Genomic DNA, 20,438 nt, shown 5'->3' with positions numbered 1-20,438 from the left:
GGGTACCGGACAAAGGGATAAATTAAAATACAGTTTTTGGAGAAACCTCCTTTAATAGCTAATTGAGGTACCTTAGTCTATAATGCATCTGTCTTTTCTTGTCTTACCTATATTTCCATTAAGGGTGAGATTTGGCTTTAAAATGGTATATTTTGGTCTGTGTTGGGATATTTTGAATTCAGAACTAGAATAGCATAGATTGGTGGTGTTGATTTTTTAAAGATTTTATTTATTTATTTGACAGAGAGAGACATAGCGAGAGAGGGAACACAAGCAGGGAGAGTGGGAGAGGGAGAAACAGGCTTCCTGCTGAGCAGGGAACCCTGTGCGGGGCTCGATCCCAGGACCCTGGGATCATGACCTGAGCTGAAGGCAGATGATTAACGACTGAGCCACCCAGGTGTCCCAGTGGTGTTGATTTTTAAAAATATAATTGGATTTCTTTCAGATTTTATCAAAACAGGATGAAACATTTAATAATATCAATACTCATTTTATCTCATAAAGTGGTACACATTTTCTGCGTAGTTAATAACTTATTTAAACTTATGATTAATTAAAAGCAGTAAATATATGATTATAATGTCTGAGAGGGTCCCTAAGTTTTTGTCATTTATTTTAGGGGAAATGTGAGAAAAAAGAGGACATATGCTTTATTTATTCGAAACCACAGGTGACTAGGTTAGTGAAAGAGAGATCTATTGCAATTCAGAGAATTTTGAGAACTGAGAGAGTGACTTGAAACACAGCACACCTGAAAGAAACCAGTGATGGTTGATGGAGAAAAGATATGACATTATCTTTCTGGGTTAAACTGAGAGTAATGTAGCTACAGAATTTTTATATCACTTTAGGTTTACAGAGCAAGTATTTATGAGGAGAATTGATTGTATCCTAAAAGTCCAGAACATTTGCAATATAATTACACTTGACCTTTTCAAGAACAATAATACTTAACTCCCTAAAGCTTCCTTTCTTATCCATCTGGATCCTCGATTTAATCACCTAAGTGATTTGCTTCAAGTTCCTGTCCCTCTGACCTGCCTGGTATGATTACAACCATGGACCAATGCTATAATCTCCCTTTTCCTTTCTTATACCTAGGTAGGGCTGAGGGTGCTGGGAATGGGGAAAATCACAACTTAGACCGTGACAGTACCAATATAGGATCTATAATCACAGTTGAGCTGTTCACTCCTTTCACATATCCTTGGACAACTTTTTCTCTGATTTCTTTTGTGTTACTTCCTTGCCTTTGTGTATGTAGCTGTCTTTCTGACTGTAATGCCTTTTCCCCCTTTCTTCATGAATTTATCCTTCAAGGCTGCTCAGGAACAGGGACAGGACTAGGACAAGTGAGGTATTCCCTTGGATGCAAAATGGAAGGGGACACCAAAAATTCAGTAATCAAGAGAAATAACACTTTTATGCAATATTTTTCAAAAACTAAAATGAGTGCAAAATACTCATGATGAATAAAATACCAATATTTTGTATAATTCATCTCACCTCACCCGAATCTCACCCCTTTGGATCCTGTCTTTAGTTAACTACAGTTTTGATATTTGGTTCATTGTGGGTTTTGTGCATAAATTTTCATGTTTTGAAATACTGCATTATTATTTGTCTAGATTACTGAGGTTTTTTGAGTCCCCCTCCTACATTTTGTGCTAGAGGAAAGTGCCACACTTACCTCACCATAGTCCCAGCCCTGCTCAGGAATCCCCTCCTTCAAGAAATCTCCTACTTAGAATAGGATATTTGTAGTTTCCATTTGTCTTTGTGACAGTTTCTATTCCAATTTAATTGAGTTTAGGTTTTTATTTCAAAACTCTTAGTAGCAATTGACTTTCCACATAAAAACATGCTGTTCCATGATTTCCCAGAGACATTTATTGAAACCTAGAGTTGCACGTCATGAAAATCAGACCACATCTGGGCCACTAATATTTAGTGACTGACTACTATGATTCTAAGTGTGCAGTCAGTGGGAAATTGTACCAAATCTTTCACAGGGCTTTTTAATGTTAGCTCTACTTTCTTGCACCTCTCAAAGGCTACTTTGCAGAATACAGTATCATGCTTTTTACAAATAGAATTCTATTTAAGGTCTTGTAAGCATGAAATTATATTTTAAAACCTTTTTTTGCTTTTAATAATTACATAAAGAATGCATGTTCAGTGTAGAAAAACGTAGAAGGCAGGAGAAAAACACAAAAGAGGAAAATGCTCCCTTGTCTTATCATTCAGACTTAAACCACTGTCTACATTTGGGTGTGTATATGTTCATCCAGTCTCTTTGCTGTGCATAGTTATTTTTAAGTTTACATCGGTTTTTTTAAGGGTTTATTTATTTATTTATTTATTTTTAAAGATTTTATTTATTTATTTGAGAGAGAGAGCACAAGCAGGGGGAACAGCATAGGGAGAAGGAGAAGCAGGCTCCCTGAGCAGGGAGCCCGATGTGGGGCTTGATCTCAGGACCCTGGGATCATGACCTGAGCCAAAGGCAGATGCTTAACCGACTGAGCCACCCAGGTGCCCCTAAAGATTTTATTTTTAAGTAATCTCTACACCCAACCTGGGGCTGAACTCACAACCCTGAGATAAAGAGTTGCATGCTCAGAGTGCCTGGGTGGCTCAGTTGGTTCAGCATCCGACTCTTGATTTATGCTCAGGTCGTGATCTCAGGGTGGTGGGATAAAGCCCCGTACGTATCAGGCTCTGCACTCAACAGGAAGTCTGCTTGAAATTCTCGCTCTTTCTCCCTGTCCTCCTACCCCCACTCATGCACATATGCACACTCTCTCTCAAATAAATAAATCTTAAAAAAATAAATGTATAAAAAAAGTCTCATGCTCTACCAACTGAGTCAGCTAGGCATCCATTAGTTTACATGTTTTTAATAAAAATGACATACCATGCATACTGCTCTGCAACATGCTTTTTCTATGAGGCAGTTAATTGTTGACATTTTCCAATGTGAACAGATATTCTACAACAAAATTTGATGGCTGCATAGTATTCCATTAAATGGACATATCATAATTTATGCAACAGTCCTTTGTTTTTGCTTTTAGACCTGCAGATTGTTTCTAGTTTTTTACTAAACTGATCACATTTTAAATGAATTATTTTCTGCCCTCATTGAGTACTTGTTCTCTCTTTCCTGCAAATTTTCTTTCAACTCCAGAATTGATGGACTTAGTATAAGGGATGTGAGGCTCATGAAAATCATTTTTATAAAATATACTTTGACACAAATTACATTTTTAAAATATATAGTTTGTCATTAATTTCATCATCATAGCAGGCTAATAGTTCTGATAATTCCCAAATACTGTTCTCTTTATTTTGAATAAGTGAAACATCTCATTTTGGTCTCTGTTAAAACAGAGAGTAAGAATCTTCTTATTTTAGATTCGAATGCAGGCCCAGGGGAGTTTGTTCCAGGGCAGCATGATCGGCAGCTTCATTGATATATACCAACAGGAAGGTACCAGGGGTCTGTGGAGGGTGAGTACTCTTTTCCTGGTATTATTTTATGCCCATTTCCTATACTTTGCAAAGAATACTTTTTATATACAGCCCTATAATTATGAATTGTCATCTTACACTGTTTAAGATTCTTGGTAACCCAGAAGATAAGGTAAGAAACTTCTTACCACCTATGAAAGGATCAAAACTTACCAGTTGTCTTTATTTCTGCTTAATGTTTGGGGGTTGTGTGAGAGAAGGTTATTATATTATTTAAGGTAGTCATTTGGTTTGCTCAAATTGACAGTGAATTTAGTTCTTCAATATATATTTTTGCTAGTTTTGTACTAACACAGCAGTATATGTTTATGATAGTCTCTGTTTACCTAAAACAACTTTTTTAACCTTATAGAAAGTAAAAGTTGTACTATAAAATTTTGAGATCTATAGAAGAGAAAAAACCCAGTAGTCTCAGTAGCTAGAGATAATCACTGTTAACTTTTTATCATATTATCTTCCAGTTTTTTATCTATACTCCTTTTTTATTGTTGTTCCTATAACTTTTTATCTTATTTTAATCACTTAATATTGTAATACTAAGTAAGACTACTAGTAGAATATGCAGAGAGAGTAGAATGGGAAATCCATTAATAGGCTCTTAAAGAAGAGAGCTTTGTTTTTTTCTTCCTTTATATTTTCCCCCAACTTCCTATAAAAATTTTCAAACATACAGAAACGTTGAAAAGAACAGAACATACCCAGATTAAATGACTGTTATAGTCTGGCTATATTTGCTTTATCTGTGTGTATGTGTATACACAGACAAACACACACACATTCTTTGTTTTTTGTGTTTCTTTTTTTGTTAAACTATTTGAAAGGAAGTTGCAGACATCCTGGTACTCTCCTAAATAGTTCTATGCATCTCCTAGGAATAAGGACATTTTCCTACATAGTAATACATAATAACAATATCATTATCACACCTAAGAAAATTAACAAGTCCCTAATACGTAACATCTAGTTTATATTCAAATTTCCTTTATTGATGAGACCAGGCCAATTTTCTTACAGAATGTTTCCCCTGTATTTCCTGCAAACTGGAAGTTAGGTCTGTTGGCTTGATTAGATTCATGTTAAACATTTTGGTACGAGAACTTCATAGGTGACACTGTATATTTCATATTGCATCACAGCATGAAGCATATGTTAGGTTGTCCCACAATTAATGATGCTGAATTTGATTACTTGGTAAGACAATGTCCACCAGATCTCACCATCGTAAAAGATTTAAGTTTTCTCACTTTGTAATTAGCAGGTAATCTGTAGGATGACATTCTAGCAATATGCATATATCCTGTTATTTAATAACCTTTCACCTAATGGTCTTAGCATCCATTAATGATCCGTGAGGTTTGCTTTTTGATAACAGGGTGCACTTTCTTGATTAATTTAAAACCAGAAAATGGACCTAACTAGAAATTTTTCACAAACTAATGCTAAGGGAAAGACAAAGAGCAATAAATACAGCAGGGAGATTTTGTCAGGGGAACATAGCTACTTTATTTTTAATTAAAAATTTTAATTGTGGTAAAAGACATATAACATAAAACTTACCATCTTAACCATTTTTAAGTATACAGTTCAGTAGTGTTAAGTACATTTACGTTGTTGTTCAGCCAGTCCCTGGAACTCTTTTCATCTTGTAAAATTGGAACTCCATACCCATTAAACAACTCCTCCCCATTTCCCCCTGCCCCTAGCCCCTGGTGACCATCCTCCTATCTGTCTCTATGAATTTGGCTTTTCTGGGTACCTCATGTAAGTGGAATCATACAGTATTTGTGTTTTTGTTACTGGTTTATTTTACTTAGCATAATGTCCTCCAGGTTCATTCTTGTTGTCACATGTCCTTCCTTTTTTAAGGCTGAATGATCTTCCATTGTATGTATATGCCACATTTTATTTATCCCTTCATCTGTTAATGGGCATGTAGATTGTTTCTGTATCTTGGCTCTTGTGAATTATGCTACTCTGAATATGGGTGTGCAAATATCTCTTCAAGACTCTGATTTCAGTTCTTTTGTGTATATGCCCAGAAGTGGGATTGCTGGATCATATGGTAATTCTGTGTTTAATATTTTGAGGAACAGAGCATAGCTACTTTTATGATCCAGGCTGCTCACATCATCCAGGCATGTAAGATAAAGAAGTGAAGTACATTGTGTTATGTGTTCTTTTGACACAGACATGTATTATTTGCATGTTAAAATACAGGAATATTTTTTCATTTCAACAAGGAAATAGGTTTGCATTTTTCTTCAAACACATGGTCTTCTTTGTTAGTGTTTTATTTTTCTGCTTTGATTTTCACATGGGTGGGTACTGGAAACATTTTATTTTCTAACTCCATTGTAAGAAATAACAGCACAAGTGCAGTAACAAAGTGTAACTGGTACTTATATCAGAGTTGGAGAGACTGTAGAGAGTGATGGGGACTCTGGTGAACTGGAGATCACCTGCCCTGTTCATTGCTGTCATGCATGATGGGAATCCAGTGTGGCCAAATTTTCTGGGCTTTCAAGAGAAGCTGGAGATCTTCATTCCTGTGTGAAGTGTCCTGTTTTTTGTATGTTGACAGGTAATTCATCCTTCTAGAAATACTGTGTAGGCCACACACAACATTTCTGTGGCCTGAATTCGGCCCATGGGCTCCTGTTTGGGGCCTTACTATTCAGCAAGGTTGTCTTCTGTGCAGATCATCTTCTAACACAGTTGAGCAGGTGGAAAGGTCAGAGAGAAAGGCACTGTTGGGCCAGCCAGCCTGATCAGCAGAATCAGACATCTCCTAGGGATAGCACAGCTATATCATTTCCATTTTATAAATTGAGTTTGGCAATTTATAGATGATTGAGCACTTTAACATAACGTATCCAAGAAAGCAGTTGTTCCCATGGTGTATTTTCAATTTTAAATAACATTTAAACAGGGTTATAAAAGTAAAACATTCATTGTGAATTTTTTAAAATATAAGAAAGGCATAAAAATAAAAATTAACTTATGTTACCCTAATTCCAGATAAAGAAAAATATTTTGGTATATTTTCTTCTAATCCTTTATAAAAATTTGGTGTTTGTGCATATATCCTTTTCCCCAAAGTTAGAATAATGCTATGTCTTGCCTTCTTTAATGTTACCAGCATTTTCTTGTGTCATTAATATTCTTCAAAAATGTGACTTTTAAAGTTCTAGCAGCCCTGTGTTGTAACATGATGTGATAGGGGTATTCTGCTAGTGAGTGAAATGCTGATAGCATCCACAGGAAGACTGCTTTGCCTTTCCTTCTCCCTGGCTGCATTATACCTTTGCTGTCATCCTGGTGTGTCTTTTCTGCATATCCTAAAATTCTGTAAATTAAACTTGGAAGCTCTCCTCTCTCCACTGACTTTTGCTTCATGGTTTTATTTTTTTTTAATAACATCTTTATTGAGATAATTTGCATACCATAAAAATCACCATCTTGAAGTATGTAATTTTAAAAGATTTATTTATTTATTTTGGAGAGTGAGTGTGTGCGTGCACGCAAGAGAGAGAGAAGAGTGCATGTGGGCACGTGAGCAGAGGATGAGGGAGAGAGAATCCTAAGCAGACTCCCCGCTGAGCAGGGAGCCGGACGCAGGGCTTGATTTCATGGCCCTGAGGTCATGACCTGAGCTGAAATCAAGAGTTGGACACTCAACTGACTAAGCCACCCAGGTGCCCCTTGAAGTGTGTAATTTAATGGTTTTTAGTTTATTTACAGACTTGTGTAACCATCACCAATGTGTAAGTTTAGAACATTTTCATCACCACTAAAAGAAACCCCCTATCCATCAACAATCACTTCCATGTCCCCCAACCTTCCTAGCCCTAGACAACCACTAATCTACTTTCTGTTTCTCTAGATTTGCCAATTCTGGCATTTCATATAAATGGAATCATAAAATATATGGCGTTTGTGACTGGCTTCTTTCATTTAGCATACTGTTTTCAAGTTTCATCTGTGTTTTAGCATTTATCAGTACTTTTTTTTATAGCTGAATAATAATTGATTGGTGTGAAATTGCTAAGTCATATAGTAATTCTGTATTTAACTCCTTGAGGAATTCCCAAAGTATTTTCCATAGTGGCTGCCCCCCATGTTACATTCCCACCAGCAGTGTATAAGGGTTTCAATTTCTCCACATCGTCACCAATACTTTTTATTATTATTATTATAGCCATCCTACTGGTGTGTAGTAGTATGTCACTGTGATTTTGATTTGTCTTTTCTAATGACTGATGATGTTGAACATATTTTCTTAATGCTTATTGTCCATTTGTGTATCTTCTTTGAGGACATGTTTATTCAGATATTTTGCCCATTTTTAAATTGGGTGGTTTGTCTTTTTATTGTTGTGTTGTAAGAGTTCTTTATACATTCTGGCTACTAGCCCCTTATCAGATATATGATTTGCAAGTATTTCCTCCCATTATGTGGGCTGTCTTTTCACTTTCTTGGTGATATCCTTTGAATCACAAAAATGTTTAATTGTGATGAAGTCCGTTTTATTTTTGTTTCTTTTGTCACTTGTGCTTTTGGTGTCATATCAATGATTTTATTTTTAGTACAGTAAGTGAATTGGGATTTATAAGTGTTCCACTATTAGCCACTGATTTGAAAGGATGACCTCTGTACTTCAGACTTGGATTTTTATGTCACTTTGTAACTTCCAACCTATTTTGTTCACTTTTAGACTTATGTTACTACTTGTGTATTTCTTTGGTGTGTAATATCACTTATGTTTTGCAGGGTGTCGTCCCAACTGCTCAGCGGGCTGCCATCGTTGTGGGCGTGGAGCTACCGGTCTATGATATTACAAAGAAGCACTTAATATTGTCAGGGGTGATGGGAGACACAATTTTAACTCACTTTGTGTAAGTGTGATAGGTTGTACTTGTTCCGTATTTCCATTATTTTGAGCACAAAAAGCATCTTTCACTGAAGTCCTTATATAGAATCAATAATGGGTACAGGTGGTCTAAATACCCCTGTCTTTCTTATCACCAGAACTTCGAGCCTTCCAGTACTTATACAGAGATCCCAGATGCTATGGGTACTTTGGTACTTGGTAGCAGTGTCTATTACAACAGCCTATCAGATGTCTGTAGGATTTGAATTTGTTCATACACAGCCTCTGTATCTAAACTTATCTGTTATTTGCTCTGGTTAATTTTGGATCAGAAAGCAAACTTTTCTCAATGAGAATGAGAAAAAAGTGAAAATTTATAGGGCCTGTGAAACAAAACCACAGTTTTGGGCTGAAAACTGTTGCTAATCTCAATTTACATTCTCTTCATCTTACAACTTTTATGACACTTTACTGCTCAAATGCATTTGGTATATGATGCTGTGGTATGAAAACTTTATATAACTAATAGATGACTTGTGATACTTTCTGCTTAGGGATCTTGCTAGACTTAAAAATTGCTCCCCCCCCCCAAAAAAAGGCTGAGTTTTGGATTAAAAAGTGAAGGGGATAAATTTTTTTAAAAAAGATTTACCTATTCATTCTAGAGAGAGAAAGTGAGTGAGTGGGGGGAGGGCAGAGAGAGAATCACCAAGCAGACTCCCTGCTGTGCACGGAGCCCAAGGGGCTCGATTCCACAACCCATGAGATCATGACCTGAGCCGAAACCAAGAGTCAGAAGCTCAACCAATTGAGCCACCCAGGTGCCCCTAACTTTTTTTTTAAGATTTTCTTTTTAAGTAAATATGGGGCTCAAACTTACTACCCAGAGATCAAGAGTTGCATACTTTACTGACTGAGCCAGCCAGACATCCCATGGAGATAACTTTTGAGTGATGTTTCTTTAGAAAATATTTCTCTTTAGATTGTAATGAAAGGGCAAGAGCCAGATTTTATCTGATGAGTCTGACTCACTGTACATTTACGCATTTATGTTTGGCTTAATTTCTGTTTAGTCACGGTTAGAAGTGAGGCAGTCTAAAAGTTTTCACCTTTAGTTCCAGCTTTACATGTGGCTTGGCTGGCGCTCTGGCTTCCAATCCAGTTGATGTGGTTCGAACTCGCATGATGAACCAGAGGGCAATCGTGGGACATGTGGACCTCTACAAGGGTACTTTGGATGGCATTTTAAAGGTATACATACTGTAGACTTGTTTTACATTTTTAATTTTCTTTGATATCTCAGACATTCAGTCCTTATTCTTAGTTGCTATGTATCGTTTTGAAGATGGAAGAATCATGATGTATATATTTAATAGCCTCTCAGAGTAATTCCCAGGTAGAAAAGCTATCTCTTTGGCAATCTGCTGATACACATTGGTCCTTAATATTATTATTCCAATTTGGATGCTTGAGACTGCAGGATACTTTTATTGATAGCACCATGTAGGATTATTGATAGAAGGGACTTAACATATCCCACATTTGCCTGCTTCAGACAAGACGGAGACCCTGTAATAGAAAATCCAGTACTCAATTTCAGTTTAGTATTGTGCTATTGTTCAGACTTTGCCTTTGAAAAGTTTCTGCTCTTATATTTGTAGGAAGCTGAATATCATAAATGTATGATGTAATCACTAGTGATCATCCTTCTACAAAAAGCAAATTTGCAGCTGAAATATGACATTTCCATATGGTTTCTCTGCTGCTATCAGTTTAGTTTAACAACCATTTATTATCTACCAGGCACCATTTTGTAGATACAGAGAAATTAGAGTATACTGCAGGTGTGCAGACAGATAACTAACACAGCTTGGTAAGTGATAAACTCAGGGACCTAGGGGAGGGAATTTTAGTCTAATTTGGAAGTTTAGGATAGGCATCTTGAATAATAGTAACTCATGTCCATTGAATGCTTTACTGTGTATCAGAAACCGTCCTAATGAGACTTACATATATTCATTCACTTAATCCTCATCATTATCCCAGGAGGTAGATCCTGAAGCACTAACCTGACCAAGGTTTCACAGCTAGTGGGATTTCAGCTCAGACCATTTGGCTTCAAACCAACATTTTTAAGCTCTATACTATAGTGCTTTTCTCATGTTGATGGCTAAGGGTTAAGTTATAAAGGATATTGAATGCCATGCTGAGGTGCTTGGGCTTTTTTCTTTTTACTTGATGAGGAGCTGTTGAAAGATTTTAATCAAGTCAGATTTGTATTTTAGGTCACTTTGGCTTTGTAGAGCCTGGATCTGAGATAGTGGTTCTCAGTCTTTGATGCACGATTGGAATCACCTGGGGAACTTTCACAGCTCCTGTGTCTACCTTTTAGACCAGTGAACTCAGAACTTCTGGGAGTAGGACGCAGGTTGAAAGTATTTTTAAAACTCCTCAGGTGATTGCAATGTTCACCTAAGGTTGAAAGTCATTAATTTAAGGGGATAAGCCTGGAGCAGTGGTTCTTAAGACATTAACATGGAACCTAATTACCTGGAGGGCTTATTAAAATGCAGATGGCTGGTTGGGCCCTGTCACCAGAAGCCCCATCACCAGATTCTGATTCAGTAGGTCTGGAGTAGGACCTGAGAATTTGCATTTCTAACAGTTCTCAGGCAATATTGATGCTGCTAATCTGGGTACTACACTTTGAGAAACACTGACTTAGAGATAGGGGAGCTGATTAGAGGGCTTTTATAGTAATCTAAGTTAGAGGCAATGAAGCCTGAACTTGAGCATGGTAGTGGGGATACAGAAGGTGGGATAAAGTTGAGAATAATTTAGTTGATAAAGTCAATAGGATTCGATTGACTGGGTGTGGAGAGGTGTGGGAGAAAGGAGGTGTCAGAGATAACTTCCTGGTTTTTTTGTTTTGGTGACCATGTGGTGATACTCACTGACAGGCATCACAGGAAGAGGAGCAGGTTTTTTGGGAGATAGTACAGTTTTGGACACTTAGTTTGAAGTGCATGAGGAACACCCAGTGGATCTATTTGGATATCTTAGTCTTAACTCGGGGGGAGGGTTTGGGGGTATAGATAGGAGCCTGGGGAATCAGTAGTGTACGGGTGTTACCTAACTGTGGAGGGGAAGACCAAGGAGAAAAGGTAGAGGAGTTCCCATCTTTTTTTGCCTTTCTAGCACACTAGAGTATTATGAGCTCCTTCCATTAATAGTGATTCAGAGTAAGTGATTCTCAGACTCTGGGGAGTAGAGTTTGGTAAAAGCCTCTCCTTAATATTTCTGACATGCTTATCCTTCCACGTGACAATTGGTGTAGGGACAAAGGTAGGGCCAAGGAAATAACTCTGGGGAATACCGATTGCTAAGGGCTTGGCAGGTGGGGAACCTAGGAAAGAAACCAAAAGATAACAGGCAAAAGATATGAGGAAACTTGAGTCATGGAAGCCAAGGGAGTAATGAGTTTCAAGAAGAGTACTTATTTAATGCCAACTGGAATAGAGAGATCCAGTATAAGACCTACAAAATATCTGTTGGATTTAATATGCTCTAGAGGAGGTTTGCTGGGTTGGTGTTTGCAAAAGCTAGATTGCATTGAGGAGTGTGTTTAATTATTCATTGAATACAAAAATGTTTAAGTCTTTTTTTATTATTTATTTATTTGACACAGAGAGAGAGACAGCTAGAGAGGGAACACAAGCAGGGGGAGTGGGAGAGGGAGAAGCAGGCTCCCGGCCGAGCAGGGAGCCCGATGCAGGGCTCGATCCCAGGACCCTGGGATCATGACCTGAGCCGAAGGCAGACGCTTAATGACTGAGCCACCCAGGCGCCCCCAAAAATGTTTTAAGTCTTAAGTGCCAGGTGCTGTTCTAGTTGGGTGAACAAAAAGTTTCAGCCTTCATGATACTTGTAATAGAGACAGATAAACACATAGGAATCAAGGGTAAGTAGACAAGTGTAAAATGCTCTTTCAAGAAGGTTGGTTAAGAGGAGATAGAAGGCACAATAATAGAGTAATAGGTAGCATTTAGTGAATGCTTATTATGTGCCACACACTGTGGTATATTCTTTAACTCACAGTAACCCTATGGAATAGATATATTTTCCATTTTTATAAAAAAGGGAACTCAGGTCAGAGTGGCTAAGTATTTACCCAAGATTACACACTTAATAAGTGGCAGATCTGGGACTTAAACCGGATTCTGATTCCAAAGTTTATATAACCACCATGTTGTGTTGTATTGGCAGAAACATGTTTTCATATTGGCAGTAATCTTTACTTATATTTACTCACTCATTCACTTATTTGCTGTTGAAATTCTTTATAATGACTGCTCTATATTGTCATTATATATAATCACATCATGCTTTATTTTTTTCATCAGTAAGAGTCCCAGAGCACTAGTGAATGGAGTTACGCATTCATCCTGACATTAGAAACAAACAGCAGCAAATCTTATCCTGTCACCTCTATCTTAAAACCTTTGAATGGCTTCTCATTGACTGAAGGCTCTATATGATTTGGCCCCTTTTTCCTTCTACAGCTTTATTGCTGCTACCTTTATTCTACATTCCAGATGGACTGTACAAGTTCTGGTAGACTTTCTTTCATTCCCAAATTTTCATCCATGCCACATACTTTGTTAGATGCCCCCACACTAGCCTAAATATCCTTTTCACTTGGCTAGCTCCTATTCATTCTTCAGATCTCATTACTTTTTCATAAAGGCCTTCCCTGACTGTTGAACTAGGTTATGTGTACATAGTTTCTTGTACTTGCTCTGTCAACATTTATTATATTTTTTAAGACATCTTTCTTGAGAACTAATTTACATATCATAAAATTACCTATACAGAGTGGCTTTTGGTATATTCACAGGTATGTGTGACCATTATCACCACAGTTGATTTTAGAACATTTTCATGAATTCAAAAAGAAACCTTGTACCCTTTAGTTATCACCCCCCTTTTCCCTCCCTCCCTCCCAGTCCTAAAATCCCACTAATCTACTTCCTGTCTCTGTAGATTTTCCTATTCTGGATATCTCATATAAATGGAATCATAGGATATGTGACCCTTTTGACTGGCTCCTTTCACTTACCGTAATGTTTCAAGGTTCATTCATGTTGTAGTGTGTATCATTGTGTTTTTCTTTTTATGGCTGGATAATATTCCATTGTATGATTATATCACATTTATTTACACTTGTTACATTTTATTGTAATTGCTTTTAATGTCCGTCTGTCCCCCTACACTGTCCCCCTAGACATGTAAGTTCCATGAAGGCAGGGCTATGTGCATCTTAATCACTTTATCCACAGAAATTATTTATTGAATGGATGCATAACTTTACGAAGTAGTCTTTTGTCTCTGTTATCTACAGAAGTTCTTGTTTGTTTTCACACAACTGCCTGAAGCCCAAAAGTGGGCCTCCCAGTCCTAATGTTCTAAAGGAGTTGGTCACTGTTTTGGGGCTCTTTAAAGATTCATATGGCTCATGGGAGTGTTAGAGATCCTCACTGTGTTTGTATGTTCATTTACTCAACAAATATTCATTAGGTATTTATTGGGAACTTTCTTGTGGCAGACAGTGTTAGGTGGTGGGGTTATAATGGTGAACAAGATAAACATAGTCCCTGTTGTCCTGGGGACCACATTCTAGTTGGGGGAGACAGACAATAAACACAAAAAATAATATAATTTTAGGTAGAAGTAAATGCTATGAAGACATTAACAGAGCATGAAACAGTGACTTGGTAATGATGGTAGGGAAATACTTCAGCTAGGCTAGCCAGGAAAAGGCTGTGAGGAGGTGACATTTGAGCAGAGGTCTGAATGATGAGAAGAAGGTGGCCACATGAAAATCTGAGAGAAAAACATTTCATAAAGAAGGAACAGGTACAGAGGCCCTGAGTTGGGAATGAACTGGATATGTTCAAGGGTTAAAAAGAAGGCTGGTGTGGCTGAGTGTGGTAAATGAAGGAGAGAGTAGCAGGAAATGAAACTGGAGAGACTGGCAGAGGCTGAATCATGTAGGATCCTGCAGGTCATCGAAGAAAATATGCAATTAGAATGAAATCCACAGGGAAGCCATTGGAGAGCATCAGGCAGGAAAGTGACACTATAATTTAATACATAAATTAACTGTATTTATTATATTGGATTGTATCTCTAAGGTCCCTTGCCATTTTAGCAGTCTAACTCTAGGTTATCTGCATCTGGGCTTTATTTTGGCTGAATTTCACAATTTTCCAACATTAATTTTGGTCTGAGACCTTCAACATTGGCTGGTAATCCATTGGGGGGAAGCATATTACCACTCTGTTTCTATAAAAAGTGCCCTTATTCTGTTACTGTTGGCTCGAAAAAAGTGGTTATGATAATTATCTTGAGTATTCTAATCTATAGGATGGGATAGGGGATATTTATAAGTTTGGATTCTCATATTATTGTCTTATCCAAATATATCCATTTTTTAGTGTAGTGGTGGATTTTACTTTACCAGTGGAAGGGCAGAATAACATTTTCAATGGCCCAGTGCCTAACATACAGGAGTTACTTAATAGATATTTTAAAACAATCCGTCCACTAAATAGGAACTGTTTCTGTTGGCTGAATTCAACACACACCACCAGTTTATGACCTTTGGTATGCATAATTTGTCATTTAATTTTAATAACCACTCAGTGGGTGTGTGTAGGGCCCCCACTGTATAAAACAGGAAACCTAAACTCAAAGCAATTCACATTGTTCCTCATGTAATCCTGAAAGCATTTGCATGAGGTAGTCCACGTTTCTGATGAAACAGAAGGATAGTGACTTACCCACCTCCCTATTCCCTTACCCTACTTCCGTTTTCCTACTAGAATTTGTCATTTCTGAATATAATATCTATCAATCTGTGTATTTGTTTATCAGCTCTGCTGGAGTATGCACTCCATGAGGGGAGGAGCTGTATAAGTTCTCTCTTCCTGTATAACCAATCACTCCAAAACTCGGTGCCTTAAAACAACAAACATTATCTTGCTGTTCCGTGGGTCAGGAATTCAGAAGCAACCTAGCTCCATGATTTCAGCCTAGATTCTCTCATGAGATTGTAGTCAGATGTCAAGCTAGGGCTGCAGCCATCTGAAGGCTTGGCTGGAGCTGGGATATCTGCTTCAAAGATCACTCACATGGCTATTGGCAGGAAGCCTTATTTTCCATTTGGGCCTCTCCTCATGACAGGACAGCTGGCTTTCTCTACTGTGAACAATTCAAGAGAGAAAAAGAAGCAAAAGCCTTTTAGATATAAAACATCTTTTACAACATAACGTGGAGGTGACAGAGTACTGCTGTATTCTCTTGGTGACACAGACCTCTCCTGGGATGTTGTGGGAGGGGTTACACAAGGGTATGAATAACTGGCGGTGGCTTTCATTGGGGTCATCTTGGAGGCTGGCTGCCACAGGTACTTCTCTGGTTTACTATAATAGTAATATTACTACTAATAATATTACTATAATAGTAATAATAGTAAACTAGAGAAGAGTACCGTAAACATCAAGAAAGAGTACCTTGCATATAGAAGGTGCTTAAATATTTGTTGAATGAGTAGGTAGATTCAGAGTACATATGAATTCAAAATGTATGTCTTTAGAAAAACAGCATTCATGGAGCCATAAGTTGTTGGAGAGGGACATGGAAAAGGAGTACTAAAATAAGAGTTACTGTCAGTTGTAAATAGTAAGGGGAAATCACTCTGTTTTTTATTATGTCCCTCAGATGTGGAAACATGAGGGATTTTTTGCACTCTATAAAGGATTTTGGCCAAACTGGCTTCGACTTGGACCCTGGAACATCATTGTATCCTTTTAGAATATGAGAATGAAATCAGATGCTTCAAGCTCCCAGGTAATTCTAGATTATGGGAAGGAAAATTTGATTATTGACACCTTTAGGCAAGTGAGAAACTGAAGCATTCTAATTGTGACCATTGAGGATGGAACTAATAGAGAAATGACTTTCAGCTGGAGTCTAGTACAAACTGAAGGCAGCAGAAAAGATATACCAAAATTTCCTCTTTAAAACAGAACAAGTACAACCAAATCTGGAAGGGGTTATGAAGTTTTTGGAAACCCTGTTGGGATTTGCCCTAGGAAAGTACATGCTGAGGTGGTCCATATTTCCTACTCCTTAACTATAGGACCAAAGTAATGGGAAATAATAAGACAGAAAACACTCTTAGAGCAAAGGAATCCAGGCCAAGTAGGGCTGTTTCCTCATGGGTGGATCTCCTTTCTTTAGCCGTGTTTGAGTGCCTCCTCTGTGTAGAGAGATGAATTGGATATTGTGTGTAGTTTATGTGTATAGTGGTGAGTATTGCAGGGTTGAAAAATAATTCCTTGCCCTTGCGGAGACTATAGGTTGATGGAGATAGTATCTCTTCTCCCTCCTTGGGATTGATCTAATCACCTAAAGTCTGTAACAGTTACTCTTAGCATGGAATTATATGTTGTCATTAATATTCTTCGGGGTGGAGGTGGTGGTGGTGGTGGGTGTGTCTGTGTGTGCGTGTGTCTGTGTGTGTCCTGTTTGCCCCTGAAGACAATAAGTATGTTAGTTTTAATCTGTTTTTATTACTACGTGCCAAATCATAATGGGGACATGGTGGGCACTCAGCACATGCTTGACTTGCCAGGTATTGTTTTTAAAAAGACTTAAGCAAGTGCAACTCAGAAGAGCCCAGACTAAATACCTCAATGTAAGAGAATGCAGTACACAATTTTAGAACTTGGTTAGGTTTTCACTATCAATCCAGTGATCTTCCATGACTTACTCTTCAGTTTTTTATTACATACGAGCAGCTCAAGAGGCTTCAGATCTAAGGACTGAATTATATGTGAGCCAAGCCCTGCCAACCTTTCTACTCTTTTCCCTTTTTCTGTGTTCTAATGTATTTTGACAAAGTTGTGTTTACTGAACCACTGGTCTCCCAGGAGCCTCCTGATGGAAGAACTATAGGATGGTTCAAAATTGTTCATGTGTTTGTGTTACCATGTTAACTTTTTCCCTGAGAGGAAGTGTTAACATTGAGACTCTGGCCCCAGATTGGTATCTTCTATGAAGATGGATACTGATGGATGACATTCAACATGGCCTTCTTTTCAAATGTTGGTTAAATGTAGTTGGTTAGCCCCAGACTTGGGCTAGAGCAGAAGGCATAGGCCAGGGCAGTTACTGCTATGTATGTTTCAGACCTCGGTTCTCATTAAAGTATTTATTGGCAGAATCACTTTGGCTTTGTTTTCATTTACTGCTTTCTCTTTGGCCAGCTATTTAAGTTACATTCTCCAGAAAGTGATAAAGGTTACTATGAAATTGAGTCTGGACTCTTAAAGCACATTTATGGGAATAGACAGAGTGCATTGTGTTTTCCCACTGCCACTCGTCGTCATAATGCTACTTACTTGTAAACATCTGGTAAATGGTTCTTTCCTAAGCATGAATAACCAAACAAGTGGCTCATTTGGAAGTTTCTACAGATTAAATGTAAAAAGAGGCTTAAAATAGAACCTTGTGTCCAGGGTTCTAATTGTCTTATAGGCAAAAAGTTTTGGCTACTTTCTTGTACTAGAAAAGTGCCTAGCACGTTGTAGGCACTCAAATATTTGTGGATGGAACTAGAGGGTGTTGGTATTACGCTAAGCGAAATAAGTCAATCAGAGAAAGACAAGTATCATATGATCTCACTCATATGTGGAATTTAAGAAACAAAACAGAGGATCATAGGGGAAGGGAGGGAAAAATAAAACAAGATGAAATCAGAGAGGGAGACAAACAATAAGAGACTCTTAATCATAGGAAACACTGTCATATGTGGAATATAAGGAACATTGCAGAGGATCATAGGGTAAGGGAGGGAAAACTGAATGGGAAGTCATCAGAGAGGGAGACAAACCATGAGAGACTCTTAACTCTAGGAAACAAACTGAGGGTTGCTGGAGGGAAGGGGTCTGGGGGGCTGGGGTGGTTGGGTGATAGACATTAAGGAGGGCACATGATATGATGGGTGTTACATGCAACTGATAAATTATTGAACACTACATCTGAAACTAATGATGTACTATATGTTGGCTAACTGAATTTAAATAAAATAAAAATTTTTAAAAATTTAAAAAAATCACAGGAAACAAACTGAGGGTTGCTGGAGGGGAGGGTTACTGGAGGGAGGGGTGGGTTGCTGGATGGGATAGCTGGGTGGTGGACATTGGGGAGGGTGCGTGGTGTGGTGAGCACTGGGTATTATATAAGACTGATGGATCGCTGAACTCTGCCTCTGAAACTGGTAATGTACTGTATGTTAATTAATTGATTTTAAATTAAAAAAATTAAAAAGTATTTGTGGAATGAATAGTTTAGCTCTTCATCTTTATCCATTCATTGATTTGTTCAACAAACATTTATTGTGTGTCTATTATGTCCTAGATGCTGGGAATATAAAAGTAAGTTAAGAGAGAGTCTCTGTTTTCAAGCTCACATTATAGGAGGAGAAAGAGATATGTAAGTAGATAATTATAGTAGGTACTAAGTACTATGTGAAAGATGAACAAAGTGCTAGAAGCACAGAGAAGGGAACAGCCAGTTACCTAGGGGATTGGCCAAAGGCTTCATAGCAGAGATGACATTTGAGGTAAATAGCAGATGTTACCATATGGATAAGGCAGGGAAGGACATTCCAGGCAGGGAAATAGGGGAAAGTTCAAGGAGCTAAAATGTAGGGCAGTGGTTTTCAAATACTGTGTGAGGCAGAATCTCCTGGAGATCTTGTGAAAATGTAGATTCTTGCATTCCATTGCCCTCCTAACCTTATCTGGGGCAAAGGCATTTGCTTTCATCACGGATACTTGACACAGGTGGTCCTTGGACTACACTTTGGGAAGCACTTGTACAGAACTGTGGGCTGGAATGAAATGAAATAAGAATAGTGTGACCAAAAGGGTCAAATTATGAGGGATCTTTATATGCACTAGGAAAGAGTTTGACTTTTTTATCCTGGAGTGGGGGGTAGGCAAAGGAAGTTAAAAATAGGGGAATAATATAACCAGCTTTTAATTTTAGGAAGATAACCCTGTTGTGGAGGGTAGCCTGGAGGGGAGCAACCCAAAAAAGGTTAAGACCCACTGAAATCTACTCCTTTGTATGTACAGGTAGATAAAATATGGTCCACAAAAACAAAGACAATTTGTCCTAAGTCACATAACTGGATTGTGGCAGATTTGAGACTAGCGCATAGTTCTCAGATTTCTTCTCTGTCTCATTCTACCACTCCACAGTGCTTTCTTAACTATCAGTTTAAAGTACTATCTTTTTAAAATTAATTTTAATATACTTTATTTTTTTTTTAAGATTTTATTTATTTATTTGACAGAGAGCATGCACAAGCAGGGGGAGCAGCAGACAGAAGGAGAGGGAGAAACAGGCTTCCTGATGAGCAGGGAGCCCGATGCGGGGCTCGATCCCAGGACCTGGGATCATAACCTGAGCCGAAGGCAGTGGCCCAACTGACTGAGCCACCCAGGCGCCCCAAATAGACTTTATTTTTAAAAGAAGTTTCAGGTTCACAGCAAAATTGTGTGGAAGGTACAGAGATTTCCTGTGTACCCCTAACCCTACTTTGAAATTCATCACCAGAGTGATTCATTTGTTAGAGTTAGTGAATCTACAATGGCATATTATTATCACCCCAAAACCATTATCTACATTAGGATTCACTCTTAGGGTTATGCCTTCTGTGGGTTTTGATGTGTGACATGTATCCATTGTTATACAGAATCGTTTCACTGCCCAAAAAATCCTCTGTGCTCTGCCTATTTATCCTTCCCTCTCCCCTAACCCCTGCAGTCCACTGAGCCTTTTATTATCTCTATATTTTTGCCTTTTCCAGAGTGTTAGACAGTGGTATGTAGCCTTTTCAGATTGGCTTTTTTACTTAGTAATATGTACTTAAGTTCTTGTCTTTTCATGCCATGTC

At 38.0% G+C, this 20,438-nt stretch overlaps 1 protein-coding gene across 4 annotated transcripts in view; it reads left to right on the top strand.

Moving 5' to 3' along the window:
• SLC25A14 (solute carrier family 25 member 14) overlaps window positions 1-17,696 on the top strand; it is a 30,059-nt gene extending 12,363 nt beyond the window's left edge. For 3 of the 4 annotated variants that reach the window (XM_032428346.1, XM_032428345.1, XM_032428344.1), the window contains 5 exons: window positions 3,421-3,516; window positions 8,308-8,432; window positions 9,523-9,658; window positions 16,190-16,270; window positions 17,251-17,693. In XM_032428346.1, the coding sequence (XP_032284237.1) occupies window positions 3,421-3,516; window positions 8,308-8,432; window positions 9,523-9,658; window positions 16,190-16,270; window positions 17,251-17,292 (480 nt within the window). In that variant the 3' untranslated portion in view covers window positions 17,293-17,693. Of the gene's footprint in view, window positions 1-3,420; window positions 3,517-8,307; window positions 8,433-9,522; window positions 9,659-16,189; window positions 16,271-17,250 lie in introns of all 4 variants that reach the window. The other variant, XM_032428343.1, reaches the window with a different exon arrangement.
• The last annotated feature ends 2,742 nt before the right edge of the window (window positions 17,697-20,438 follow it).

Source organism: Phoca vitulina, unplaced genomic scaffold (assembly GCF_004348235.1).
Source record: "Phoca vitulina isolate PV1807 unplaced genomic scaffold, GSC_HSeal_1.0 scaffold39, whole genome shotgun sequence".
NCBI classification, from domain to species: Eukaryota; Metazoa; Chordata; class Mammalia; order Carnivora; family Phocidae; genus Phoca; species Phoca vitulina.
This window is presented reverse-complemented; position numbering and strand designations above follow the sequence as displayed.